At 42.5% G+C, this 25,352-nt stretch overlaps 1 protein-coding gene across 1 annotated transcript; it reads left to right on the plus strand.

Annotated features, from left to right (window-relative positions):
- The first annotated feature begins 285 nt into the window (after window positions 1–285).
- On the plus strand, window positions 286–25,195 carry SLC34A2 (solute carrier family 34 member 2). Its single transcript, XM_033161099.1, has 13 exons — window positions 286–445; window positions 6,864–6,957; window positions 7,085–7,219; window positions 9,226–9,354; window positions 10,872–11,015; window positions 11,819–11,930; window positions 14,163–14,358; window positions 16,523–16,618; window positions 18,232–18,352; window positions 19,131–19,298; window positions 20,611–20,727; window positions 22,262–22,386; window positions 24,055–25,195. Exons 2-13 carry the CDS (start codon window positions 6,867–6,869, stop codon window positions 24,619–24,621), a joined length of 2,001 nt encoding a protein of 666 aa, XP_033016990.1. The 5' UTR covers window positions 286–445; window positions 6,864–6,866; the 3' UTR covers window positions 24,622–25,195.
- The last annotated feature ends 157 nt before the right edge of the window (window positions 25,196–25,352 follow it).

Here is a 25,352-nt window from a genome sequence, read left to right on the forward strand (position 1 = left end):
AACGTCATGTGGACCACACAAATTAAATGGGAACGAAAACAAAGTGGACAAGTTCTTATGTACTGTTGTGATGGCAAAATGAGGCAAAGATATATTCTAGTTTGCCTGGAAGCCTTCAGCTAGGGTGGAGGAGAAAGCAAATTACTAAAGTTAATTATATTGTTGACCATGCAAATTGAACACCCTTAATCCAGAGATCCCCAGCACTCATTGGCTAGCTAAGGTGCTGCAACAACAACAAAAAAACTGTTTGTGATGCATGCAAAGGTAGACGGTTCTGTTTCCACCTACTCTAGGTGTGATCTGACTCAGCAAGCTAATAGAGATAAAGGTGGGAGGTGCCCTTGCTTATTTGGAGAGACATTGGAGCTTTTGAAACACTGGAGATAGTTTTGGATGTAGGAATTTTACAAAGCAGAGATGTGTCTCAGCGGCGACTGACTAGGTATGTACACCAACTGAAATTCAGAACAATAAAATAGGGCAGCCTCGGTACTTTGCAAGTAACTTGCTTGTGAAAGACTGGTTCTTTTTCCAATACGAATCAGCATTGTGAACTTTCTAATTTGCTCATTTACCTTGCGATTCTTTGATGTCATTTGATTTCTTGCTTTGCCGGGGTACGATTACCCGGAGCGCATATAAATTTTTAAAATCTTTTCTAAAGAAAGGCAGTAGGACGGCAGCAGCAGCAGCTGAAACAAAAGCTGAAGTTTTTTTCTACCTCAGGAGAGCGAATAATGGCATCATTTTGTTTTGAAAGGGGTTCTTAACAAGTTTGGATAGAATTAGATTTGCTTTTTATCTGATCTTTAAAAAGAAAAAAGGAAAAAAAATAAGATCTGCAGCAAGATAATACTATACCACTAACAGTGCTTTACCAGCCAGGACAAGTTTTTTATCTTAAATGAAAAAGAATAACAAAGGATGCAGTGGCTGGCAATTTAGAAGGATGGATGTAACCACCTTTACCACTTTGACGAAGGATTATTAAAGTTCCTCCTTTATTGCTGATGGGGTATTTTCTGAACTAAAAGTGTGGAAGAACTTTGTGCTGCCTGCCTGAAAAATCTTCAGCAAGTAGGCTTGGCAATGTTCTGAAAGGGTGCAATTGGAATGTAAAATGATGAAAGTAGACTTTGACCAATAGCTGCTCCCTCTATATATTGTAGCTCCCAACAGAGATACCTTTGTAAATCCTTCATTGTCTGTGAAGGAAGGAACAGGTGAGTAAAAGGAAATCTGAGCTCAAACTTTCCATTGCCCTTATGCTTTCATTGATGTTTGCCTCCCAGATTCTCCTCTAAAGTACCTACCAGATATAGCAGCCTGTTGTTCTAATGCATGAAATCTGAAAATTGTATGGAATTCTGTTTTGAAGTCTTTTTTTTCTATTGTACGTCAACTGAGATATTATAACCCATAGCGGCAGCCCACATTTATAAGCCATAAAAAAGCTGTTGGGTTAAGAATGTTTTGATTTCTAAAGATCAAACATATTCGAAGTACAGGAAATTCATATTAATGAAGATAATCAAATGTTGGGTTTATTTTTTAATTATTTTTACAGGACCCCCTCATTTTTTGGGGAAACCATTTAAAAATATTTTTCAAAAGTAAGTTTTACTCAGAGTAGATTCTCTAAAATAAATGTTATGGCCATTATTTTCAGTAGGTCTACCGCGAGCAAAACTTTGCTGAATACCTACCAAAATATACGTCTCATTGCATGTTCAGAGTATTCGCAAAAGATGCGTTTTTCCTGTGACTAATTTGCTTTGATGCACTGAGATAAAGAGGTTACACTGCACTAACACTGTCAGGTGAATATAACATTAGACAGACACCCACTGAGATCAGGGTAATGTTTTTTCTATTAGATCTGGGTGCCTTCATGAAGTCGTCATTACGTTTTCTTCCTTGGGATTCTTTACCTGGGCTTGAATGTACTGTATGTTTTATTCAGAGTGCTCTTATGGCCCCAAAGGATAAAAGAGGAAAGCAGCTAACATGATACTTTTAACTGGATCTTTATCTACCGCGAGAGTAGGCAGGCTTTTGAACTTCACAGACATCTTCCTCAGTGATGCAATCAGAGACCTCAAGATCAGTATTTAAATTTTGGGGATTGCACTTCCCCTTGCCTGCATCAAGAGGAACAAATTTAAATGCCGATCGGTCTCGGGGATGTCACTTGAGCAAGAAAAACTTGTCCTAGCCAATTTAAACTGGCGTGAACACATACTTATTAAAATTATTACTTGTTGTATCATGTGCAGTGCTCACTCTCTCTCTCTCTCTCTCTCTCTCTCTCTCTCTCTCTCTCTCTCTCTTTCCAGTGACATCACTAGGAGTGCTGAGCTGGGTAGGGGAAAAAAAGTCAACACCTTTTAAGTAATGAAGAAACAAAACACTTTTTAAAAAGCTGAATCTTTTAGTCTAATATTACAAAATTGAGACAGCTGAGCTAGATTCCCGTTTGGTATAAAGTTGCCTCGTCCTGGAGCCATTTGTTGATACAGAGGCTGACTTGCATGAACTTTCTTTTTTCTTTTTAATGCGAGTTTGGCAACACCGCATCATTTGAGCAGCATTTTGGTCTGCTGCATCTTGGAAACATTAATGTGCTTATTGTTATTCTTATTGAATATTTTTAGTGTGTGTGTGTGTATGTGTGTGTGTGTGTGTGTGTGTGTAGGTAGGTAGGTAGGTACACCAATGTTTTATTTTCCAAGCGATGCTATTTCTATTTTAAGATCCTAGGGTGGAGTGGATAGCAAGTTGTCTTTAGACGATGGAGACCCAAGCTAAAATCTCTGCCCGGCCGTGAAGTTCAGTGGAGGCCCATGACACAGTCCTTATCTCTCAGTCTAGCCTACTTTAGAAGGTTATTGTGAGGATTAAAGGGAAATGGAGACACGCGGTATATGCTATTTTAAGCATCACGGAAGAAGGGCTGGGAGAATAACCTGTTAATCCTCCTCACAAAAACCTTGTGGCTAAAGAGAGTAATTTGTCCAAGCCCACAAAATGAGCTTCTGGAAGCTGTAGGACTTTAATATAGGTTTTTAAAGCCTGAGTAGGGTGAAGTTCCTGCCAGATGTCAATAGTTCTTATTAGCTGTTTCGAGTGCTTGTGTGGCAGGGGAATTCCTGTGTGGCACAACCAAAAGCACAACCTCATAGACACAGATACGAATAAGAGGCAGAATAGTGAAGTGAACAGAGTTTTGGGCTTGGCTTCAGGAAAGCTATAATCAAATGCTTGCTCAGCCATTAAACTTGCTGAGTAACCTTGGGCAAGTCACTGTCTTTCATCTTTATGTACCTCACTGGGTTAAAATGGGAGAACCCCATGTACACCTCCCGGAACTGGTGGAGGAAACTTGGCATAAGGATAATTGACAAAAGACCGGATAATTGGCATGAGTAATGAAAATTGCAGGTGCAAATGGATTTTTGCAGCCAAGTACGTTTCCACAAGCATCCATACCGTGCAAGCTTTTACCATGGAATGTATTCCTTGCAAACATCGCTTTTGAAATGCAAAAAAACAATAACAAAGATTTAAATATTGCTTGTGAAACCAGTCTGACAGCAGGTGTAGATAAGCCATGATGACTGGGAGTTCATTGGGGCAGGGACATATCCATATTTGCTTTAATCCAGAAACGAATCGGTAAGCAATGACAACAAAGAAGGACCAAAGTAATATACAGCTCTTGGCCAATCCCAGGCGACAGTCCAGTAGGCATTTTGGAACAATTAGTTGTTTTTCAAGCACAACTCAATTACAGTAGTCCAGTCTGGAGGTTACGGAAACATTAATGTTGTTCATTAACTTCAAGGCCCCTGTTTGCATAGACAGTTGGCTTGGAGGGAGTACGCATAGAAGATATTCAACACTTCTGTTCCTTCAACCTTGACCATGGAAAGTTAGCAAGTGTTAAAACGTCTCTCCAAAGGATGCTTCAGGCCAAACATACAAGGTTCTGTTTTCCTCTACTTTCGTGTATCCTTCAATATCTGAAGAGAGTATTCACATATGAAAATCTTAACTGCTTGCTGAGTTAATAAGTGGTTATGATTGATATTACTTTTCCACAGGAATAACCACTCCTGGTTTTGCTTCAGTTTCTCTTCGTCTGCTCCCCTGTAATTTTGAGTTTCTTAAATTGGGTTCCTTTACTGTATTCACTTCAAGTACAACTTGTCCTTTCATTGGGTTGTCATGGATGGCAAGCTGCAAACAATGCTTTGTAGTCACATACAAGTCACTGGTTTTATACCTCTTTGTGTTATACCCAGGGGAGTACAAACAACCTCTTCTATGGAAGGGAAAAAGTACCATGAGGAATCTAGCCAAAGAACGCTGACAGTGATACTCAGTGAGAGCCAATAAGTCATATTAAGGCTATTAAAGCTTGGGTATGATCCTGTCAGGTAGTTGAGTTCAACAGGACAGAGTTTCACCCCATAGTTTATTCTCCCGCTAGAAGCAAAGGGACTTTAATATGCCTAACATTGTTAAGTAAGAAATATGCACTGTTATTACACATAAAACAGAATGCACTTCCATGAAAAATGAGAAGCAAGGCGGCTGAATGAGGGTGTGCCAATGATGTTGTTAGAGTTACAGACCCTCTAAGTTCTTAGGTGGGGCACATAAGCTTTAGTTTTTGAAAGTACACTCTCTAGTCCATGGGTAGGTAAACTAAGGCCCGGGGGCCGGATCTGGCCCAATCGCCTTCTCAATCTGGCCCGCGTGTTTTTACATGAGTAGAATGTGTCCTTTTATTTAAAATGCATCTCTGGGTAATTTGTGGGGCATAGGAATTGGTTCATTCCCCCCCCCCAAAAAAAAATATAGTCCGGCCCACCACATGGTCTGAGGGATGGTGGACTGGCCCGCAGCGGAAAAAGGTTGCTGACCCCTGCGTCTAGTCGCAACCTGGCTCAGGGGTGGAATGAGAAAGATTGGTGGAAAAGTTGTAGAGAAGGACTAGAATTCAAAATCTGCAACAAATCTGCCTGTGAAACTCTAGTCCCAGTTACATATTGTCCTCCTTCGGACATAACACTAAACTACAGTTTAGAATTACATGAACAAGGCTGGGCAAACCTCAGGCTCATGTATCTCCCTCTGCCTTCTCTTCCTCCGACAAGGAAGGGATGCGCTTTTCTGCACTGCATGACTAGAGAAGAATCACTGTGCTATAAGCGATGGTGGTAAGATGGGCTGAGATCTCACTTTCGTACTTGTGAGCTAAGTCGAAAGCACAGTAGCTTGTTAACTGGACACCTTTAAAATAAATGTACACTTTTCATTCTATTATAACACTAATACTACCACGTTGACTGTGTTTATTTGTGCTGGTTTGTGATCACTGTGGCCAGCAGCACAGAAAGTCGGGGGTCTAGCACATGAAGACCGTTTTTTGGACAGGCCATGTAGCAAAGAAGAGGCTTTGTACCTCTTCAAATTAATGCAACCTCAGGATTACAACATAAAAGGAAAAGAGATTGGGAGGGAGAAAGAAAAAAACAAACCCAAGACACTAGTTATTGATTAGAGGGTTCTTGTTACTGCCAAATGGAATTGAAAAATTTAAAGGAGAGGAGGAGTGAAAAAAAATGGCTAACAACACTTTAACGTTCACAAAAATGAGCTCCAGGAAGTCAATGGAATAATTAGGAACCAAGGGGGGGAAGGGGGGGATAAAACAGCCATTAGCACTGTCATTTTCTACCAAAGATGAAATAAATGAATTAACCTTGAGAGCATAATCCTGTACACATTTCCTCTGTTAAGTGCAGCCTTTATTCAGTAAAGATGCACAGGAGTTCAGCCTAAAACTGCCCCCCCGCCCTGTTTAGGTGACATTTAAAATGCTTAGAACTATGGTGCTTTCCCCTTTAGAGTAGCAAGAGATGAAAGAGTCGAAAGTGAGAGGCAATTGTTCGTTCATGATTGTGTATTTCCTAGATCGGTAAACAGGTAGCTGTTTGGGTTTGTTCAGATATTTATTTGTAATGTGGAATGTGAGCTACATCAGTTAAAATAAAGGGGTTGGGATATATGCTGTTGATGGCGTGGCATTGTATAAATCCCTTGAGGAAATTGCATTGGTTCATACAGGTTAGTATTCAGAGTTGATTGCCCCAGATTCATATTGTTGTTCAGTCGTTCAGTCGTGTCCGACTCTTCGTGACCCCATGGACCAGAGCACGCCAGGCACGCCTATCCTTCACTGCCTCTCGTAGTTTGGCCAAACTCATGTTAGTAGCTTCGAGAACACTGTCCAACCATCTCATCCTCTGTCGTCCCCTTCTCCTTGTGCCCTCCATCTTTCCCAACATCAGGGTCTTTTCTAGGGAGTCTTCTCTTCTCATGAGGTGGCCAAAGTACTGGAGCCTCAACTTCAACATCTGTCCTTCTAGTGAGCACTCAGGGCTGATTTCTTTGAGAATGGATAGGTTTGATCTTTTTGCAGTCCATGGGACTCTCAAGAGTCTCCTCCAGCACCATAATTCAAAAGCATCAATTCTTCGGCGATCAGCCTTCTTGATGGTCCAGCTCTCACTTCCGTACATTACTACTGGGAAAACCATAGCTTTAACTATACGGACCTTTGTCGGCAAGGTGATGTCTTTGCTTTTTAAGATGCTGTCTAGGTTTGTCACTGCTTTTCTCCCAAGAAGCAGGCGTCTTCTAATTTCGTGACTGCTGTCACCATCTGCAGTGATCATGGAACCCAAGAAAGTGAAATCTCTCACTGCCTCCATTCCAGATTCATATAATTAACCCTTTTGCATGGAAATGCTTTGGCGCTGACCTTTCATTGGTGCATCATCTCTTTGCAGGCGATGGCTCCAAGGCCTGAACTAGCAGGAACAGACGCAAGTAAAGGCCAAGAAAATCAAGTCATGTCTGACAGAGCGATGAACAATTCCAAAGGTACATAAATAGTTACAACCCCTACTCCTATATATTCCTGTATTAATATTCTGTTTAGAAGAATGTGAGTTTGTATACTCAAGGATAGGTAGGAAACAGTTATTGACTTGTTTGCTGGTTCTTTCAGGTGAAGCGGTTCCTGTAGGAAACCAGCTGGAACTTTTGCCTGCATACTCCACCATTGCCTTGGCAGCAGAACCAGAGCCAGAATTTGACCCATGGAGTTTGCCAGAGCTCCAGAACACAGGAGTAAAGTGGTCAGGTAAGAACCTGTCGTGGATATTTATACTTTCTCACCTTAAATTGTGCTTCCTGCATTGCAGGGGGTTGGACTGCAATGGGGTAGCCAACTTGCAAGAGACTGCGATCTGCTCACAAAGTTAAAGACTGGCAGTGATCTACCCCCTTTTTGGGGGGTTCGGGTCAAAGTTGTTGAGCTTCTTTTTAGGGGAGACAAACTTGTTGAGCTTCTTTGGGGGGAGCCAGTGATCTGCCAGTGATCTACCACAGACGTCCAGTGATCTACCTGTAGATCACGATCTACCTGTTGGACGTGCCTGGACTAGATGATCCTCTGAGTCCCTTCCACCTCTATGATTCTCAAACGTTTGCTTTACAGAAAAAGGGACAGCGAAGCCCAGGTGGAAGTTGTTTTAATCATTGGCTCTGAATCTTTGTGCCTTTATTTACCTATCGGTAACACCAAACTATCTGTATTCTCTGATTTAACATGCTTTGTTTTAAAAGTGGACAGCTAAGTAGGCAAAACAGCAAATCAGTGCATCTGCTAATGAAAGGTCTCCCACTGAACATGTTGCGTTTCCCATGTTAGGGAAACAAGGGAATTCTCTCAAGTTGTAACCTTCTTTTCCATTTATGTGTTTAGGGTGTTCAAATGCCGCTGGGTTCTGCAAGCAGGCTGTAAACAAGATTGGTATTGCTGTTGGCAAACAGGTCACCTTGGACTCTAAGCTGTGTCCATTTTTATGGTGTCAATGTGCTGACCTTACTTCTCAACAATTAATTCCATATCTGTTAGTTTCTGCTGGTCTAGTAATCTCTCAAAGGTGGAAGGATGCATCTTGTTAATCTATGGAACCATGGTTTTCAAAAAGTCATGTTCATTGCTGTTTCCAAAAATCTGCCACCGGGGTGATGTGCAGCCCTCCAACTTTGCTTCTGCTTGGGGGTCATTTGTGATTTACATGACCAAACTATCTTATGGCTGACACATTCCCGCTAAATATGCGTTTCTTTGGCAACATTCATGATCATTTGATGTGCTTGGTACAAATATGAACCTTGTCTTCCACTATGGAATATATTGTGCACCACTCCTTCTTTTTTAAAGCTTTCTATGATTGTTATTTTATTATTTTGTAATTGCTGAACTCAGTGGCGAGACGTAATGCCTTGCTGTCCAAAGAGCTCAGAATGGCTTCCATGTGGATTCCCAGGCAGACTCCATTCAGGAATCTTAACCAGCTCAGAAATCCTTTGTTTTCACAGTGGCTTCTGTCTCCAAAAGGCCCTAAAGTCTGTTTCATTTTCCGGAGACCTTTAGCCCTTTAGTGAGGTCTAAGGGGGTTCTCCTCTTCCTGTGGTAGGAAGATCCCCATAGGAGCTGCTTATGTTTTGGTGACAAATGGATGTTTAGAGTTGTGGACTGGTTCTGTAGAAGTGAGGAAAGCCCCCTCCTCTCCCCATGAAAACACCTTACCTTCTGTATTTCCAGGGGTAGAAACAAGATGCAGGAGCCAACCATCAGGCGAAGACACCACCTATTAGGGATATACAGTGAATTATTTAAATGTACATCGAACTGTGCTGATGTGTACCACAACAGGCAAATTCAGCTTGATCTTCCAACGCTCAAAAGTGCATGGGAACTCTGTTGTAATAATCTTCTGCTGCTTTTTGTTTAAAATTAATGATGCTGTTTTCCTAATAATATTATGAAATCTGAGTAAAAACATATAAAATACCATTAATTATCATTTTCACATTTTGCTTTAAGCAGGGTGAGAAAGGGTAATTGGTGTGCGTTTTATTTAAAAAATCTTATTGGTTTTTTTTATAGCTTCGTAAGAATCTTTCAGCTATAGTTAAATTTTAATAATGAGAACATTCCTTCTGGTTTATCATCCACCAAACTCACAGCATCAGCCTTGACTCCACGGACTTGCAGGAAAATGATTGACTGTTGAAAAATCAAAGTATTAGATTATTTGCTGTTTTGTATATACAAACTTGTTTTGTATTTTGCAGAGCTGGATTTGAAAGGCAAAATACTTCGTGTGACAAAAGGCTTTGGAAAGTTTATCCTCTTGCTTCTCCTGCTCTACTTTTTTGTCTGTGCCTTGGATGTGCTCAGCTCAGGCTTCCAGTTAGTAGGAGGTAGGAAAACACTTTCAAAGCATCAAGATTACCTAAGCCTCTACCGTAATTCTGTAAAAAGGATCTTGTTGAGTTAAGCATCACCCCTCCAGAAGAGCCCACGTCAAACAGATGAATAGAAAAAGAAAGTCTCAGTAAATGACGTCCCTTTATTTGCAAAGGCACCTTTTGTTTTCAGCATTCCAAGGGGGTGTTGACGTTGCTTTATTTTAGCTTCAGGTATTAGTCTTGGATTGTATAGATGCTGTCTGTCATTGGGATGAATTACAAGTCAAGCTAGACTGTTTTATGGAACCTTAAGCTTTTTACAAAGGCATTATGTAGAGTGAGATTTTGTGGGTAAAAGAGGGGCTGGTGAAACCCAGCCAGATGGGTGGGGTATAAAAAAATAAATTATTATTATTATTATTATTATTATTATTATTATTATTATTATTATTATTACCACCACTTTACAGATTCATGACAAAGACAGTTAACACACCCACCCACCCACCCACACACACACACACACAAAGAAACACAAACACACAATTCTATGGTTCTGTATAGTGATTTCTTTCCCAAAACCCTGCAGCTGCTGTCAGAAAGGGGAAGAAGAATGTCTACTGTTTGTTGCTGTCCCATGCCTAGAAAGTATGGCTCCAAGCAGTTTCCCCCTTGCCCCTCTCCTTTCTAAGGGAAAACCTGCTCTTTAGCAATAGATAGGGGGGAAATGGCAATCTGGGGGAAACCCAAATGGCTGTTTGCTTTGATTGAGCACCAAAGAGTGGTTTTACTTGGGGGGGAAGCATTGGGACAAGAGGAAGTGTCAATATCAGCCCAAGGTCTTGGGGTGGCTGTTAGGCTTTGCCTTTGCATCACAGCAAGCAGTTATTTACTCTTCCTTACATGAATGGATAGCAGCCAAAATATTTTATACAGGAGGAATAAGAGTTGGGTTCTCTGGGGGGGGGGTAGGGGTAATCTCTATTTAATGGCATAGGAAATACCTTTGGTGAGTCAATAATCACCCCTGCCACAATACGCAGAACTGCTCCCTGGCTTCTTCATCCTGCTCACATAAAAGCATGACAGAAAATTGGAAACTGCGTTTTCTGCATATGGGTCTTCTTCTTTGGCAATCACTCATAGCTGAGTAAGATTGTCTTCTATGAACACGGTTTTAACAATGAGTCCATAAGTGACTGTGGGGGCCAATTCTGGATCCACACGTCCTTCCACAGTGGGGACATAGGTTTCCAGGCAGGAGTTAATCATCGTGAGGATTTGCCAAGCGTGCCTTCCTCTTAGCACGTTTCTCCCTTGCGTCCTGAGTTTGAGCGTCTTCAAAGGCCATGACACATTTGGTCAAGGCTGTTCTCCAATTAGAGCACTCGCAGGCCAGTGTTTCCCAGTTGTCGGTGTTTATACTACATTTTTTAAGATGTTGGAACCATTTAGAAGTTGGAAACTGGGTTTTCTGCATATAGGTAGCAATTATGTTATTCAAAGACACAATCTATCTTTCTTTGTAGGCAAAGCAGCAGGGGACATCTTCAAAGAAGGCTCCGTGTTATCAAATCCTCTTGCAGGTGTAGTGATTGGCATCCTGGTGACAGTCATGGTGCAGAGCTCAAGCACGTCTTCATCCATCATCGTCAGCATGGTGTCCTCTTCAAGTAGGTTAATGGTACAAAGGACTGGTAGTTAATGGATGTTTTAGTTGAGATTCCTGCATTGCAGGGGGTCGTCCCTTGGGGTCTCTTCCAGCTCTACAGTTCTATGCTTATAGATTTGTACAGGTAATCCTGAAAGTTGTGCACACACAAATATAGAGAGCGAAGGGGATAATGGAAAAACATATTCACAAAAAACTACTATGGGAATATCATACTGGAAACAGGAGCGGATATTGTTTATGGTGTGCCTTTCCCCGTTGTTCTGTGCAACTCTTTTAAGTTCTGTGCAACTCTTTTAAGTTGTGTGAGACTTGGTCTGGATTTTGCAGTCCTAAGTAGGAGAAGACTCTTAAGAGCAATGTTGTAGGAAGAGCCAAGGTCACTCTACGGTTGCAGAGCATATGTTTCAATCATTTGATCAAGGGGGGTGGGGAAAATGACGAAAAAAGGCAACCTTGCGAGTCTAATATATAAGACGTAGTCAATAACCTGTTGGAAACTGGGTTGTAATGTTTTGGCAGATGACTTAGCAGCAAACCCCACTGCGATGTCCTTTTGTTGTTGTTTAGTCGTTTAGTCATGTACGGCTCTTCGTGACCTTTAGCCATGTCCTAAACTCAATGGTTGGTGCTTTCTCCATATTCTGATTAGTGCAAAACAAGCTTGATAGTCTTTCTGATCCTTAAGTTGTTTTTTGTGTCTCAAGAACAAAGGAAGCTCCTAAGTTGGCTCAATGTACTGAAGATGCCAACACTGCCCACCCCTTCCATTTTTCATCTCCTGTTGCTTCCAATATCTTGCAGTACTCAGTGTTAAGCATGGAATTCCGATCATGATGGGAGCCAATATTGGTACTTCCGTCACAAACACCGTTGTGGCGCTCATGCAAGCTGGAGACAGGAACCAGTTTAGAAGGTACCAGTGTTTTAAACTTAAGCTACAAGCAAATATAGGAGCAGGTTGTGATATTTAACTGTAGAAATTCCCAAAATGTATGCAACGAAATTGTTATTTATGTCGTATTACAGTATTGCATGATACTCTGTGAACCCCACTGAGATCTTTTGATGAAGCGTGGTATATAAATTTGATAAATAAATAAAATAATAACAATAAGTATGCAAATATGTCTAAATTTATAGTACTGTTGTATTATAAATTTAGACATATTTAGAGGGCCAGATTTGCGTACGATGCAGTTGTACCAGGGCCTTCAAAATGGCCCAGACTCTGAGCTTCCATTTTTAAAACAAAATGAGCCTCCAGCTGTTGGAAAGGAAGTTAAAAGACAAAACAGTTTCTTTTAGTGGCCAATTGAGAAAAACACCAATTGCTTCCTATATTATCTATAAAACTAAAATGCAGTGGTACCTCAGGTTAAATATGCTTCAGGTTACATACGCTTCAGGTTACAAACGCCACTAACCCAGAAATAACGCTTCAGGATAAGAACTTTGCTTCAGGATAAGAACAGAAATCGTGTTCTGGCGGCGCAGCGGCAGCGGGAGGCCCCATTAGCTAAAGTGGTGCTTCAGGTTAAGAACAGTTTCAGGTTAAGAATGGACCTCCAGAACGAATTAAGTATGTAACCAGAGGTACCACTGTAGTAAAAATAAATTAAAGTCCACCACTCTGTTTTCCATCATTCCCACCCTACCCTCAGTGGCTACATGCTTAAGACAACTCCTCTTAGTACATAGGAGACCATACACATCTGCAAAATGTTCAGTAATTGGGCTAGATGAATATTGGTTGAAGCCTTGCAGCAGTAGTAATCTGCGGGGGTGAAGTACCCCTCAAAATATGGACCTTTATAGTCTGGAGGCCCTTGGGCACAGTGAGTCCCTCAGCCATTCCATTTCTCCTCATACCATGCCCCCCTTCTCAACCCATTGAAACTAAAATGGTTGTTGCCCAATATGGCAGTTCTCTGTGGTCAAAGAAAAACATGAGCATTATTACTACTTCACTAGTTGCCTTTTCAATTTGTTTGTTTGTTAGTAGTATAACATCTTACAACACTTACAAGCAACTAACATGACTAGTGAAAGCATCTTCTTGTATCGGGTGCATCTGAACTGAGTGTTAGGCACAGCAAGTTGTGCGGGGGAAGAGTTTGTAAGACCACAAAGATGATTGAACTTTGGGTTGTTCCTGTGTCCTTATGACTGCTACACCTTGGTGTCGAGGAGCATGTGCTCCTTTCATTATCTGCACATCAGTGCTGCTTGTTTGTGTATTGTGCCCTGGGGTTGTGAGATTGACGTCACAAATAAATCTCCTTCAGCCAAATCATATCTACCCTACATTTGTACAGCAACCTTTTTTTACAGTCCTTGTCGTAAAACAGCATTGTGAGATTGTTCGTTTTTAATCTTTTATTACTGAATCCAAGAATTAAAAATTTGCCTGATGATTGTATTATCAATTGGTGGTTGGATGGGTTTATCTCAGAGTTCATCTGATGCTGCACAATTTCTTTAACTGACTTGGAGTGTTGGTGCCATTGCCTGTTGAAGTTGTCTCAGGCTATCTGCAGCACATAGCAAACATTGTGGTGCTTTTCTCTCTGCATATTTGCAAACGAAGCAGACGTTTTGAAACAGGGCTACCGACTCTGTCCCAAAGATCCCAAAGACGTGACACCACACACGCACCACATGGCAGGCACATGATGCCACAAGCGCGCATTGCGCAGCAGGCCCCCTCAATCTTGGGTGCAACTTGGCGCCTCTGTTTTGAAAGCAGCATAAGTTTCCAGTGCTCTCTCCTCAGTTGTGAACCAGGGCCAAGTATCACCACTCCTGAGACTTCCTGCCATCTGTGGAAGCCAGGAATGCTCAGCAATAGGGAGCTTGAGTACTGAGGTGGCAAATTTCCTCTCTTGTTCTTAATCCAGACCCTCCAAGTGTCCCTATGTTCCAGGGACAGTCCTAGATTTACAGAAGTCTTCCCGGTTTCTGATTTCATCCCGGAATGCCCCACTTTTCCTTAGTTTCATCAGAGAGATGTTGCAGGGTATGTTAATCTACCGTGATAAAGAATAGATTACTTGCTCTTTTCTCTTAAAAGAATGTTAATTTACCTTTCTTTGGTGTCTTCCAGCATGTGAGTTTACCCTTTTGTCTTCCTTTTCTTTTTCTGCAGGGCCTTCGCAGGAGCAACAATCCACGATTTCTTTAACTGGCTGTCAGTGGCTGTCCTGTTGCCTATTGAAGTTGCCACGCACTATCTTTATCACCTCACCAATGTCATTATGAACTCATTTCAGCTTGAAAGTGGGGAAGATGCCCCTCAGCTGCTGAAAGTCATCACTGACCCACTTACAAAACTTATAATCCAGGTAGGCTCTTTCCTCGGTTAGTTAATATTTGCAGAAGCATCTTGAGGTAATCAGATATGACTTGTCCCTCCTTAATAGTATTGTAGTTCTTATGGAGGAAGGATTCTGAGCAGATGTTATTGTTATTCATGTGAGTTAGAATCTTGTTTGTGAAAAATATGCTTCTCAGAATGTGCACTTTGCCTTCATAGCTTGACTTCAAACTATAAGAGAGAAAACAGGACCAGTAGCTGAGAACTGATTATAAACTCTCTCTCTCTCTCTCTCCCTCCACACACCCCATATTTTTTCATGTATAAGACACCTCCATGTATAAGACGCCCCCTATTTGTAGGGACTCCAATCTAAGAAAATAGGGGGAGATTGCCCCATGTATAAGACGACCCACAGTTTCCCACATAATTTTAAAGTAAAAAAACCCTAGTCTTATACGTGTAAAAGTACGGTGTTTCAGTTCCCTGACATAAGAGACACGAAAGCCTTGCGACATTACAATAAAAATAGATTAGAAAAGGTTGGAAGGAGTCGTGGAGGTAAAGCATTAAAGCAAGCTCTGTGAAACACAGAAGATTCAGCGCTTGAGCATCCCAAACTAATGGCTGTTCTCTGGACTCTACTTGGAATATTTTCAGCAAAGGGGGTCCACCCCACCAGCCCTGGTCATTGGTTCCAATGTTGAACTGCTGTCAGGGAATTTCTCCTAATGATCAGCTGAAATTTATCCTCATGGAACTTAAGCCCAGTCAATCTATTTCTGCCTTCTGTGCCCTCCAGAGTTTGAATAGTGCTATCACTTTCTTTTTTCAGGCTAAGCATACCTGTTTCCTTTTTACCTTTCCTCTTAGGATTTGTCCTAACTGCCCTCACGGGTACAGGAAGCAAGTCCTGAGAGGAAAGCGGCAATAATGATTCCATTCCCTTTTCGTAGATGCCTTTTCAGCTGCTGTGATAGGGAAAAAAAAGCTTAATATAGTGTTGCGTGGAGGTAAAATACAGAGAGGCCCCATATATTATGGTGTTACAGTGCATACCATGTGTTGGTCTTCGACTAAGGGTTGTCCCAAACTCAGACCCAGGTGGCTTACATGTCTAGGCAGAGAACCAGAGTGGAGTCTTCTCCCCTTCGGTCTGCCATCCAAGCTCTGCTTAGGTGGGCTACCCTATCATCCTTAGCAGCTGGCCAGGGTGATTCCCCAACAGTTGGTCCTCGAGGCAGTCCTTGCCCGTCCTCTGGGAATTGAGGGGCGTCCACAAAGTGTCACAACCGCCACCCACCCACCCCGGGACCAGATAAGCAGCCATTATAGTGTTACAGTACACCTTATGTGTGGGTCAGAGACATTCTGATCCTTGCAGGATTCCCTTCCCAGTGGAATATAGGCCACTAAGAGTTGCAAGTCTAAACCAATGAGCCTCTTGGGCTTGCCGATCAGAAGGTCAGTGGTTCGAATCCCCGCAACAGAGTGAGCTCCATCCCAGCTCCTGCCAACCGAGCAGTTTGAAAACATGCCAGTGCAAGTAGATAAATAGGTACCGCTGCGGCGGGAAGGCAAACGGCGTTTCTGTGCGCTCTGGTTTCCGTCACGGTGTTTCGTTGCGCCAGATGCGGATTAATAATGCTGGCCACATGACCCGGAAAGCTGTCTGCGGACAAATACTGGCTCCCTCGGCCTGAAAGCGAGATGAGTGCCAGAACCCCATCCAGGTGGACGGGGTAATAATAATAATAATAATAATAATAATAATAATAATTCTTGCAGGATCCCCTCCCAGTGGAATACAGGCCACTAAGTGTTACAAGTCTGTTCCAGTGGCTCATCTAATATATTTTTTACCATAGGAATGAATTTCAGGCATTCATATCTAAGGCAGAATGTAGAAGGGTGTACTTGGGTACATTGTGAGGGTGGGGGACTAATTTTTCTCTCTTTCTGATAATCCCAGTTTCAGGACTAGGGCTGTCCCTTTCTCCACGCTTGCAAGTAGTGCAGTTAATCCCGCCCCCCCGGGGGGGGGGAGATTTTAAATGAGACCATTCCTATCTGCCTAGCTTGCCCTGGATCGTGTTATTTGGTTCTGAGTGTGACAAGAAGATGGAACGTGGGAGCAACGTATTATTAAATGATGCAATAAAGCAAACCTTATTTTCTATTTGCTTTAACAGCTTGATAAATCAGTGATAAGTGCAATTGCTACAGGCGATGAGGAAGCAAAAAACAAAAGCCTAGTGCTAATTTGGTGCGAAACCAAGACCGAAGTGGTAAGTATTATGTTCCTGTGTTCTATAATGTACATTAGATATTGTATTATCATTAAATAAGCAGTCCACCTGACTACTAACCTCCAGAAGGAGATGTGCTTTATCCAGCCTCTAATAATAGTAATAATAGTATGCTGAAATTGGCTTTACAGTTCTTCTTTCGAAGATTATAAATCTTGTGTTGGGGTATCATATAACTGCTTTACAGCGACTGAAATCTAGATCTTTGAAACACAATTTTATTCTAATTTGATTAATACCAAACTTTTTATTAAATTTGTTTGTTATGAAACAATTTTAAAAATAAAAAATAGGGAAGGGGAGGCCTCCCAGGGTGAGAGACCAGGATTAAGAGCTATGAGAGAGAGAGAGAGAGGGAGGGAGATTTAGCCTTGAGATTCATTGTTTTGATTGGCACATTATACAAATTAGTATTTGTATAATGAAAAATATTCTATTAATGAGGCTAAAAATAATAATATTAATCTAGCTTGCCAAGTTAGTAATGTATTTGAACACTATAAAGCATTATACAAGTATTTGTATAATGCTTTATAGTGTTCAAATACATTGCTAATTTGGCAAGCTAGATTAATATTATTATTATTAGCCTCATTAATAGAATATTTTTCATTATGATGAGTGTGGGAGGGAGGCCAAGAGAGGGCTCATCCACTGGAGGTCTCCTACTTTCACCACTGTGATGAGTTCTTTGCTGTAGTGCTTTTGAGATGTGCAATAGTAAAGTAAAGGACCCCTGACAGTTAAGTCCAGTCGCGAACGACTCTGGGTTGCGGCGCTCATCTCGCTTTACTGGCCGAGGGAGCCAATGTTTGTCCACAGATAGTTTTTCTGGGTCATGTGGCCAACATGACTGAGCCGTTTCTGGCGAACGAGAGCAGCGCACGGAAATGCCGTTTACCTTCCTGCTGGAGCGGTCCCTATTTATCTACTTGCACTTTGACGTGCTTTCGAACTGCCAGGTTGGTAGGAGCAGGGACCAAGCAATGGGAGCTCACGTCGTCATGGGGATTTGAACCGCCGACCTTCCGATCGGCAAGCCCCAGGCTCAGTGGTTTAGACCACAGTGCCACCTGCATCCCTAGAGATGTGCAATAGATTATTACAAAACAACAACACCCTGAGAACTTTCCCAGTATGCATCTGTATTGGAATTGTTTTTAATATATTTTTTAAATTATTATTATTACAGTCATACCCCAGGTTCCGTTCGCTGCAGGCTACCCGTTTTCGGGTTGCGCTCCGCGCCAAACCTGGAAGTACCAGAACGGGTTACTTCTGGGTTTTGGTGCGCGTGCATGCGCAGAAGCACTAAATTGCGCTGCGTGCATGTGCGAAAGTGCCGAATTGCGACCTGCGCGTGCGCAGACATGGCGCTGTAGGTTTTGAATGTGCCTCCCACACGGATCACATTCGCAACCTAAGCGTCCACATTATTATTATTATTATTATTATTATTATTATTATTATTATTATTATTCTAGTTTGGCAATGCTGGGCTCCTTTCAGGGAAAGGGTGAGATTACAAATTTAATAAGTAAATAAATGTGGAGCCTTTATTTCATTGGTCTGCTTTATTTGTTGATGTCTAGGATCCAATGAATGTTACTATCCCACCGTGGGAAAATTGCACCTCTCCAGACCTTTGTTGGAAAGATGGAAACTTGACCTGGACGATACGAAATATATCCACCACAGAATATATTAAAAAATGTACGTAAAATGCCTCTTTCTGTACCTGTATCTCGTAATGCAGAGCTTTTTTCAGCCTTTCAAGTCCAGCCGCCCACCTCTTCCCCTTGCATTGTAAAACCTCTTGATGACCTGGGTTTGCACTCAAGAGACAGCCAAGACTAGTAGTTCTTCTATGCCAGGCATGTCCAATGAGTCAATCGCGATTGATCAGTCGATCGCGGGATGAATGTTTGTAGATCGTGGCCTTCACTCTGCCGGAGACATGCCCAAGGGGCTGTTTCGACGCCACGCATGCCGCCCACCCAGTCGGAAAAGCAGCCGGCAAGCTCCTCTCACAGGAGGGGACATTTTGCCGCTGCGTGTGCCTGCCACTTCGGGGGAAGCAGTCGGTGCGTGCGCCCCCTGCACCCATCCCTGGGTGGTAGATCACTGCCAGTTTTTATATTGGATTGTAGATCACAGCCTACTTCAAGTTGGACATGCCTGTTCTATGCCATCGATGTTGTCAAAACCACAAAAATTCAAATGCAACGTAAAAGATTCAGTGTATCTCATCTATCTGCCTCAATGCATGCCGGAATAGATAGACCCCTTGGGAAATATAGCAATGGTATATTGTGGATGGATAGATATAGGAAGTGGGTTTTTTTTGTTATCAGTGTTTCCACGTGCAGCATCACCACGGAGGGGAGGGGAGTAGCACTTGCATGGGGAATAACATACTCCCAAAGCAGACTAATTGTGTGTGTGTGTAACTAAAAGTTCTGTATCTTTTCCCCCAACCCTCCTCCTATAGGTAATCACATTTTTGTAGACTCAGGACTCTCAGAAACTGCTGTCGGCCTCATCCTCCTTGCCATTTCACTGCTCTGCCTGTGTGTTTGTCTGATACTCATAGTTAAATTACTGAATTCCGTACTGCAAGGACAAGTAGCAAATATTATCAAGAAGACATTCAACACGGGTAACAATCTCTCTCTTTCTTTTTATCACATAGATAAGCACAATGTATAATGGCTTTTCTAGTCCATAATGCAGTGGAATCAATAAAAGCTAGTGCAGCATGCACCCTGTGGGTCATATTTTTTTGTCTCTGGAGGAACAGAACGGTTTTTATCCAGCTCTCGTCCCTGGTCATAAGCATAACTGTCAACTTTTCCCTTTTTAAAGGGAAATTCCCTTATTCCAAATAGGATTCCTCGCAAGAAAAGGGAAAAGTTGACAGCTATGGTCATAAGTGGCCAGACAAGCCCATTCTGTCAAATGTCATATTTGGACTTTTTAAGGCAAAATCCTTAAAAAAACCAAACACCTGCATAATTTAAAAATGTTTTTTTAAAAAAAACTATAAAGCACTTAGAAAGTGGTCTGAGGGCTTCCATGGCTCTTTCGCTTTCCCTCTTCAAAATCATTTGCTGCTGCTTGCCATGCTTGTTAAAAACTTTTGACCAATAAGTCCCTGGAAGCAACAGTATACAGTGGTACCTCTGGTTGCAGACACGATCCGTTCTGGGGTACCGTTCGCATCCCAAAAAGTCCGTAACCAGAGCGGTGCTTCTGCACATGTGAGAAGCATGATAGAGTGCCTCTGCGCATGTGCGAACCGTGCAGAACTTCGAGCTTCGGATCACCCACCCGCCCCCCCCCCCCATTGTTTTCTTAGGCCTCTGTTTTGACCTTGCAACTGCCTGTCATGGGGTCGTCTGCTTTGTAGCAGGGGCCCAGTAGGAATTTTTCCATCTGGCTGATTGGTTTGCCTTAGGGTTTTCGCCTACTGCAGTAGCAACTTGTCACAACTTGTAAGGTTGGCGGTTAGGCATTGGTTATGTTTTGGATTGCTCGGATGGTTTATGTTTATGTTGGTACAGGGAATTCCGTTAAAGGAATCCGGCGGCTCTTATGCTTTGTCCGAACCCCAGGTCTGGGGCTAGGGCCGTAGTCAGAGCCCCCGGGACCGCTGGTGAGGGGGAGGTTTCGTCCCCAGCCTCCTTAACTCTCCCCAGCTGCATTCTCCAGACGCTGACTGAAGTCAGCAGCTGTCCCGTTTGGACAGATAGTCTGAACCAATGCCTACGCAACCACTCACCAAATTTGAATTTTAATAAAGTTGTGGCCCTAAATTATTTGCCAAAAACCCAAACAAAAATTTATGTCTCTGTGTTTAATTCTTGGGGGGTGGCTTGAGGACCTCGACGCGCAATGAGCAAGCTAGTTCCACACATTATTTTTGAGCAGAATATTCTGACTCAGATGCCTCCTGTACTTCTGTTTTCCAGATTTTCCTTATCCATTTGCTTGGCTGACAGGATACATGGCCATGTTAGTTGGTGCTTTCATGACTTTTGTTGTTCAGAGCAGTTCGGTGTTCACATCTGCTATTACTCCACTTGTTGGTAAGTGTTATGTGGAAGCATTTTAACTAACGCTTTTTGGGGTGGGGGTGTTGAATTACTGGTAGTCTAACTTTCAGCTACTAAGTTTAGGAGCAAATAATTTATTATTTGCACCCCGCCCATCCGGCTGGGTTTCCCGAGCCACTCTGGGCTGCTTCCAATAAAGATTAAAAATACATTAAAATGTCACACATTAAAAACTTCCCTAAATAGGGCTGCCTTCAGATGCCTTCTAAATGTCAGGCAGTTGTTTATCTCTTTGACATCTGATGGGAGGGCGTTCCACAGGGCGGGCGCCACTACCGAGAAGGTCCTCTGCCTGGTTCCCTGTAGCTTTGCTTCTCTCAGCGAGGGAATCTCCAGAAGGCCCTCGGAGCTGGACCTCAGTGTCTGGGCTGAATGATGGGGGTGGAGACTGGGCCAAGGCTGTTTAGGGCTTTAAAGGTCAACACCAACATTTTGAATTGTGCTCGGAAACGTACTGTGAGCCAATGAAGGGCTTTCAGGACTGGTAATACCATCTTTTTATATAATGCCATGTATATTTTTGTCAGATCTTTTAAATAAACAAAAACAAAAGATAGACCTGCCTAGATCTCTAGTGGTAGACTACGGCATAGAAATGGAAACATCCCCCGGCCCTCTGCTCCCCATCTGTTATGACTTGTGGCTTTAGACTTACAGTCCATTGCTATGCTTCCAAAATGGGGGCTTGAAAGAAATGGAGTCTTGCTGTAGACACAAATATACAATACAAATATTCTATTCTATGCATGGGAATGCCTTTGATGACAGTTCAGAAAATTTGGCTGGTGCAGAATTTAGCGGCGAGATGTTTCCAGCATATAACACCAATCCTGGCCCGACTGCGCTGGCTGCAAATTAGTTTTAGGGCCCAATTCAAAGGGCTGGTTTTGCTCTATAAAGCATTAATTGGCTCAGGACCACAATGCCTCAAGGACCCCATATGAACCAACGCGGACCCTGCAATCGCAATCTGAGGTCCTTCTTTGTGTGCCTCCTCCACAAGAGGTCTGGAGGGCGAGCACAGGAGAACGAGCTTTTCCTGCAATGGCTCCCTGCTTGTAGGATGCTGTCCCCGGAGAAGATTGCCTGGTGCTTTTGTTAAATAGCTTTAGGTGTCAGGTGAAAATGTTCCTCTATAACCAGGCCTTTGGCTGATTAAACCATCCATGGCCTTTTAAATGTCTTTGAGGGAGAAGAGGTATTGGGTGGTGTTTTTTTTTTGCTTTGTGTTTCCATTCTGCTTTTTATGTTGTAAACCACCTTGCGATCTTCGGATGAGGGGTGGTATATAAATTTAAGAAATTTTTTTAAATGTACCGGTATATAAAAATGCAGCAATGTTTTGATATAGCTGTGACTTTAAGTGGTGGTAGGTAAACTGCTATGCCTTAACCATATAGTTTTAGGGCTGTCGTAATGGACGCCGTAAACATAAAAAACTTCAGAGTCTTCAAAGCACCATATGAATAATGATAAAATTCATGTTGTTGTTTTGCCTCTCAACTAGGAATTGGTGTTATAAGCATCGAACGAGCTTATCCCCTAACTTTGGGGTCCAACATTGGTACAACCACAACAGCGATTCTTGCTGCTATGGCCAGTCCGGGGAACAAATTAAAGGCTTCCTTACAGGTTAGTTGTGATTTCTGTTTTATATTATTTCCAAACAGCGAGTAGATGGGAGAATTTGAACATGACTTTTACTCCAGCCAGGACTGGACATTTTTTATCTCTTATGTAAAGAACTGTGAGTGCAATGCTAGCACTTGGGGGTTTTTTTGATCCAGAGAAGTCCTTTGAGCATGAACTTAACAATGAGCTTGTAGTTGTTTTCCTGGGGCTCCAGTAGAGTCTTGAACATGCTATACTAAGGTGTAAGGAAGCAGTAACATGTTGAATGTGGCTGCATGTATATTTTCTGCTATGTTTCATTTTAAAGTCTCCACGTCTGCAAGTGTCAGTAAGGAAATGCTAAAGGAGGTGCTTGCTACTTTCCCTTCCAGTTGTTTTTGCGCAGGAAATTATTTTCTCCTGAAAACCACGTTACACAATAAAGTTTCCGAGTTGGGGGAAAATAAATGTCTTATGCTATTTGAACACACTGTCACTGCACTCATTGGAAAGCACAAAATAGGAACAGAAGATCACCCATATTTACTTTTTGGATGAACCTGATGGTGTTCAGAATGACACCTCTTAGATTCTTCAACCTGCGATGGTTTGGCACTTACATAAGCCCTGGACTTGCTTGTTTCCTTTGTTTCCCTTTGCTTTCCCCCCTTGCACACTCCGATTCACTTCCTTTCCGAAATGGCAAATTATGGCTTCTGCTTCCCTTCCAAACCAGAGTTGGAACTCATGGTTTGAATGTCATTCCCAGTTTTGCTTTTGGAGGACAAACAAAAACCATGGTTTGCCATTTCAGATGTAATGTGTGCTACACAGGAAGTAAGTATGTAAGTGTGTAATAGGATGAAGTATGGGATGATGGAGCATGCATGCCCAAGGCTCGTTTATGAAATTTCAAACCATGGTCTGATGTTGTGACTAACCTCATGTGTTGAATATTTCCTCCCATGGTTCTTTAACTCAGTCTATTTGACAGATGACCATGATTCATTTTATAAAATTATGAATACTGACTTTAATATGTTGGCTTGCTTTTAAAAATGCACATACGTTGTGTCATGTGACAAAGACGCATGAGAGCAGGAACAGCTGTTGGAGTCCAACTGCCATAACTGCCATTCTAGTTTGTAGATGTCGTTCAGTGCTGTGTGAGTTACTTACCTTGACTGTGGTGACTAGTTTCTCTCAGAGTGTGTGCCAGTATAAAGAGCCTGTATTCTATATGTGATCTGTTTTTCAGAAGAAGTTTATTTTAAGCTTAATAAAAGTTTTTATTTGTTTCAATGAAAACTCTGCTTAAATAGTTCCCGCTGTGCGCCAACGTGGTATATCAGGTATAGCTGTATGTTTGCCATGGGACAAATAAGAGTTTGGGAAGGTCTCCAGTTGAGAAAATTAGTGCAGGGCACCAATCCAACTTGTCCTTCAAATGGCAAGAATTGTTTTATTTCCCCTTGAAACTCCAATGCCATGTCTAGTATGGCCCTTACTTTGATTTTGTTTAAATAAATTAGTTAATAATTCTTTTTGAAGGTCAGAATAGGTGGAAGAGTAGGAGAGGATCCAACGAAGGGAGGAAAATAGAGCTTTCAAGGGGATTTGTACAAAAGTCACACTTGTTTAACGTTCTTCTGACTAGTTCTCTTTTTGCTTCATTTCGTGTCTTTTCAGATTGCTCTCTGCCACTTCTTTTTCAATGTTTCTGGGATTCTCCTGTGGTATCCGATCCCTTACACACGCATCCCAATCCACATGTCCAAGGTTTTGGGGAACATAACAGCCAAGTACAGGTGGTTTGCTATTTTTTACCTTTTCATCGCCTTCCTTGTGATTCCTGTCGGTGTCTTTGGTCTGTCGGTGGCCGGCTGGGAGTACCTCGTGGGTGTTGGTGTTCCTATCCTGGTTGTCTTTTTCGCTGTGATCATCATCAACGTTCTTCAAAAGAAGCGGCCCGAGAAGCTTCCCGAGAAGCTGAGAAATTGGGACTACCTTCCCTTGTGGATGCGGTCCTTGGACCCGTGGGATGATGTTGTGGTGTCAACAGGCGCTACCTGTGAAAAATACTGTTGCAAATGTTGCAAACGCCGGGGAGGTGAACAAATGGCAAGCGTGGCGCCGGGGAAAGCTATGGAAGTTCACGAAAACCCAGTTTCGCTGGCCGATGAGAAAAACGCCTTTTCAAAGACACCACAGGCAACTGAAATGAAGCAGCCAGACTTGTCCACCACCCCTTTGTAGCAGAAGACAGGACTTAAAGAGCTGAGGGCTCGAGGACAAAAATAGTGGAGGGCAAAATGTAAAGGGAGAGGACAGAAGCGGAGGGGGAAATGTATGCCATCTTCTTGCATTTGGTGAAAAGTGTGTATTGCTCTGGTGGTAGCAAACCACTTGGGCAAGCAGGTGGGAACTCAAGTCCAAACTATCAGACGCACACACTTAAGGACACATGCAGCCCCGGGGACTTGTGCACGAACTTTCCTCTAGTCTGCTGAGCCAGGAAGCGGGCAGCAGTACAGTGCTGGAGTGAAGGTCTGACTCTGTGCCATAGCCAGGCCTTTGGGCCTTCCTGCTCCTGGCCAGTACTGCTACAGACCCAAACTGCATCTGCCACCTGTGGTTGCTCAGCTTCTCATCAGTGGACCCAAAATCAGGTACACAGGGCTTAAGGCAACATTGGTACAGAAGGGATCTAGTCTGTGATTAGTAGCGTTGCATTAAGAACTTTGAGATAGTACCACCTCCCTTCTGGCGATTTCGAAAGCTAAGGCACAGGGCATCGCAAGAAAATTTTAAAGGTACCAAACTTTTTTTTTTTTTTTTAAAGAAATATTACTGAAAGAAGCTGGGCGTGTAAGAAATTTTTAGCTTGATGCTTCCTGTAGTTTATGTCTTCTAGCTAGAAATCAGGATAACTTTCCATACAACTCCAGCATTTCTCGGATGAAAATAGGGACGCCCTATTCTAAAAT

This window comes from Lacerta agilis, chromosome 9, assembly GCF_009819535.1.
Source record: "Lacerta agilis isolate rLacAgi1 chromosome 9, rLacAgi1.pri, whole genome shotgun sequence".
In the NCBI taxonomy this organism is placed as follows: Eukaryota; Metazoa; Chordata; class Lepidosauria; order Squamata; family Lacertidae; genus Lacerta; species Lacerta agilis.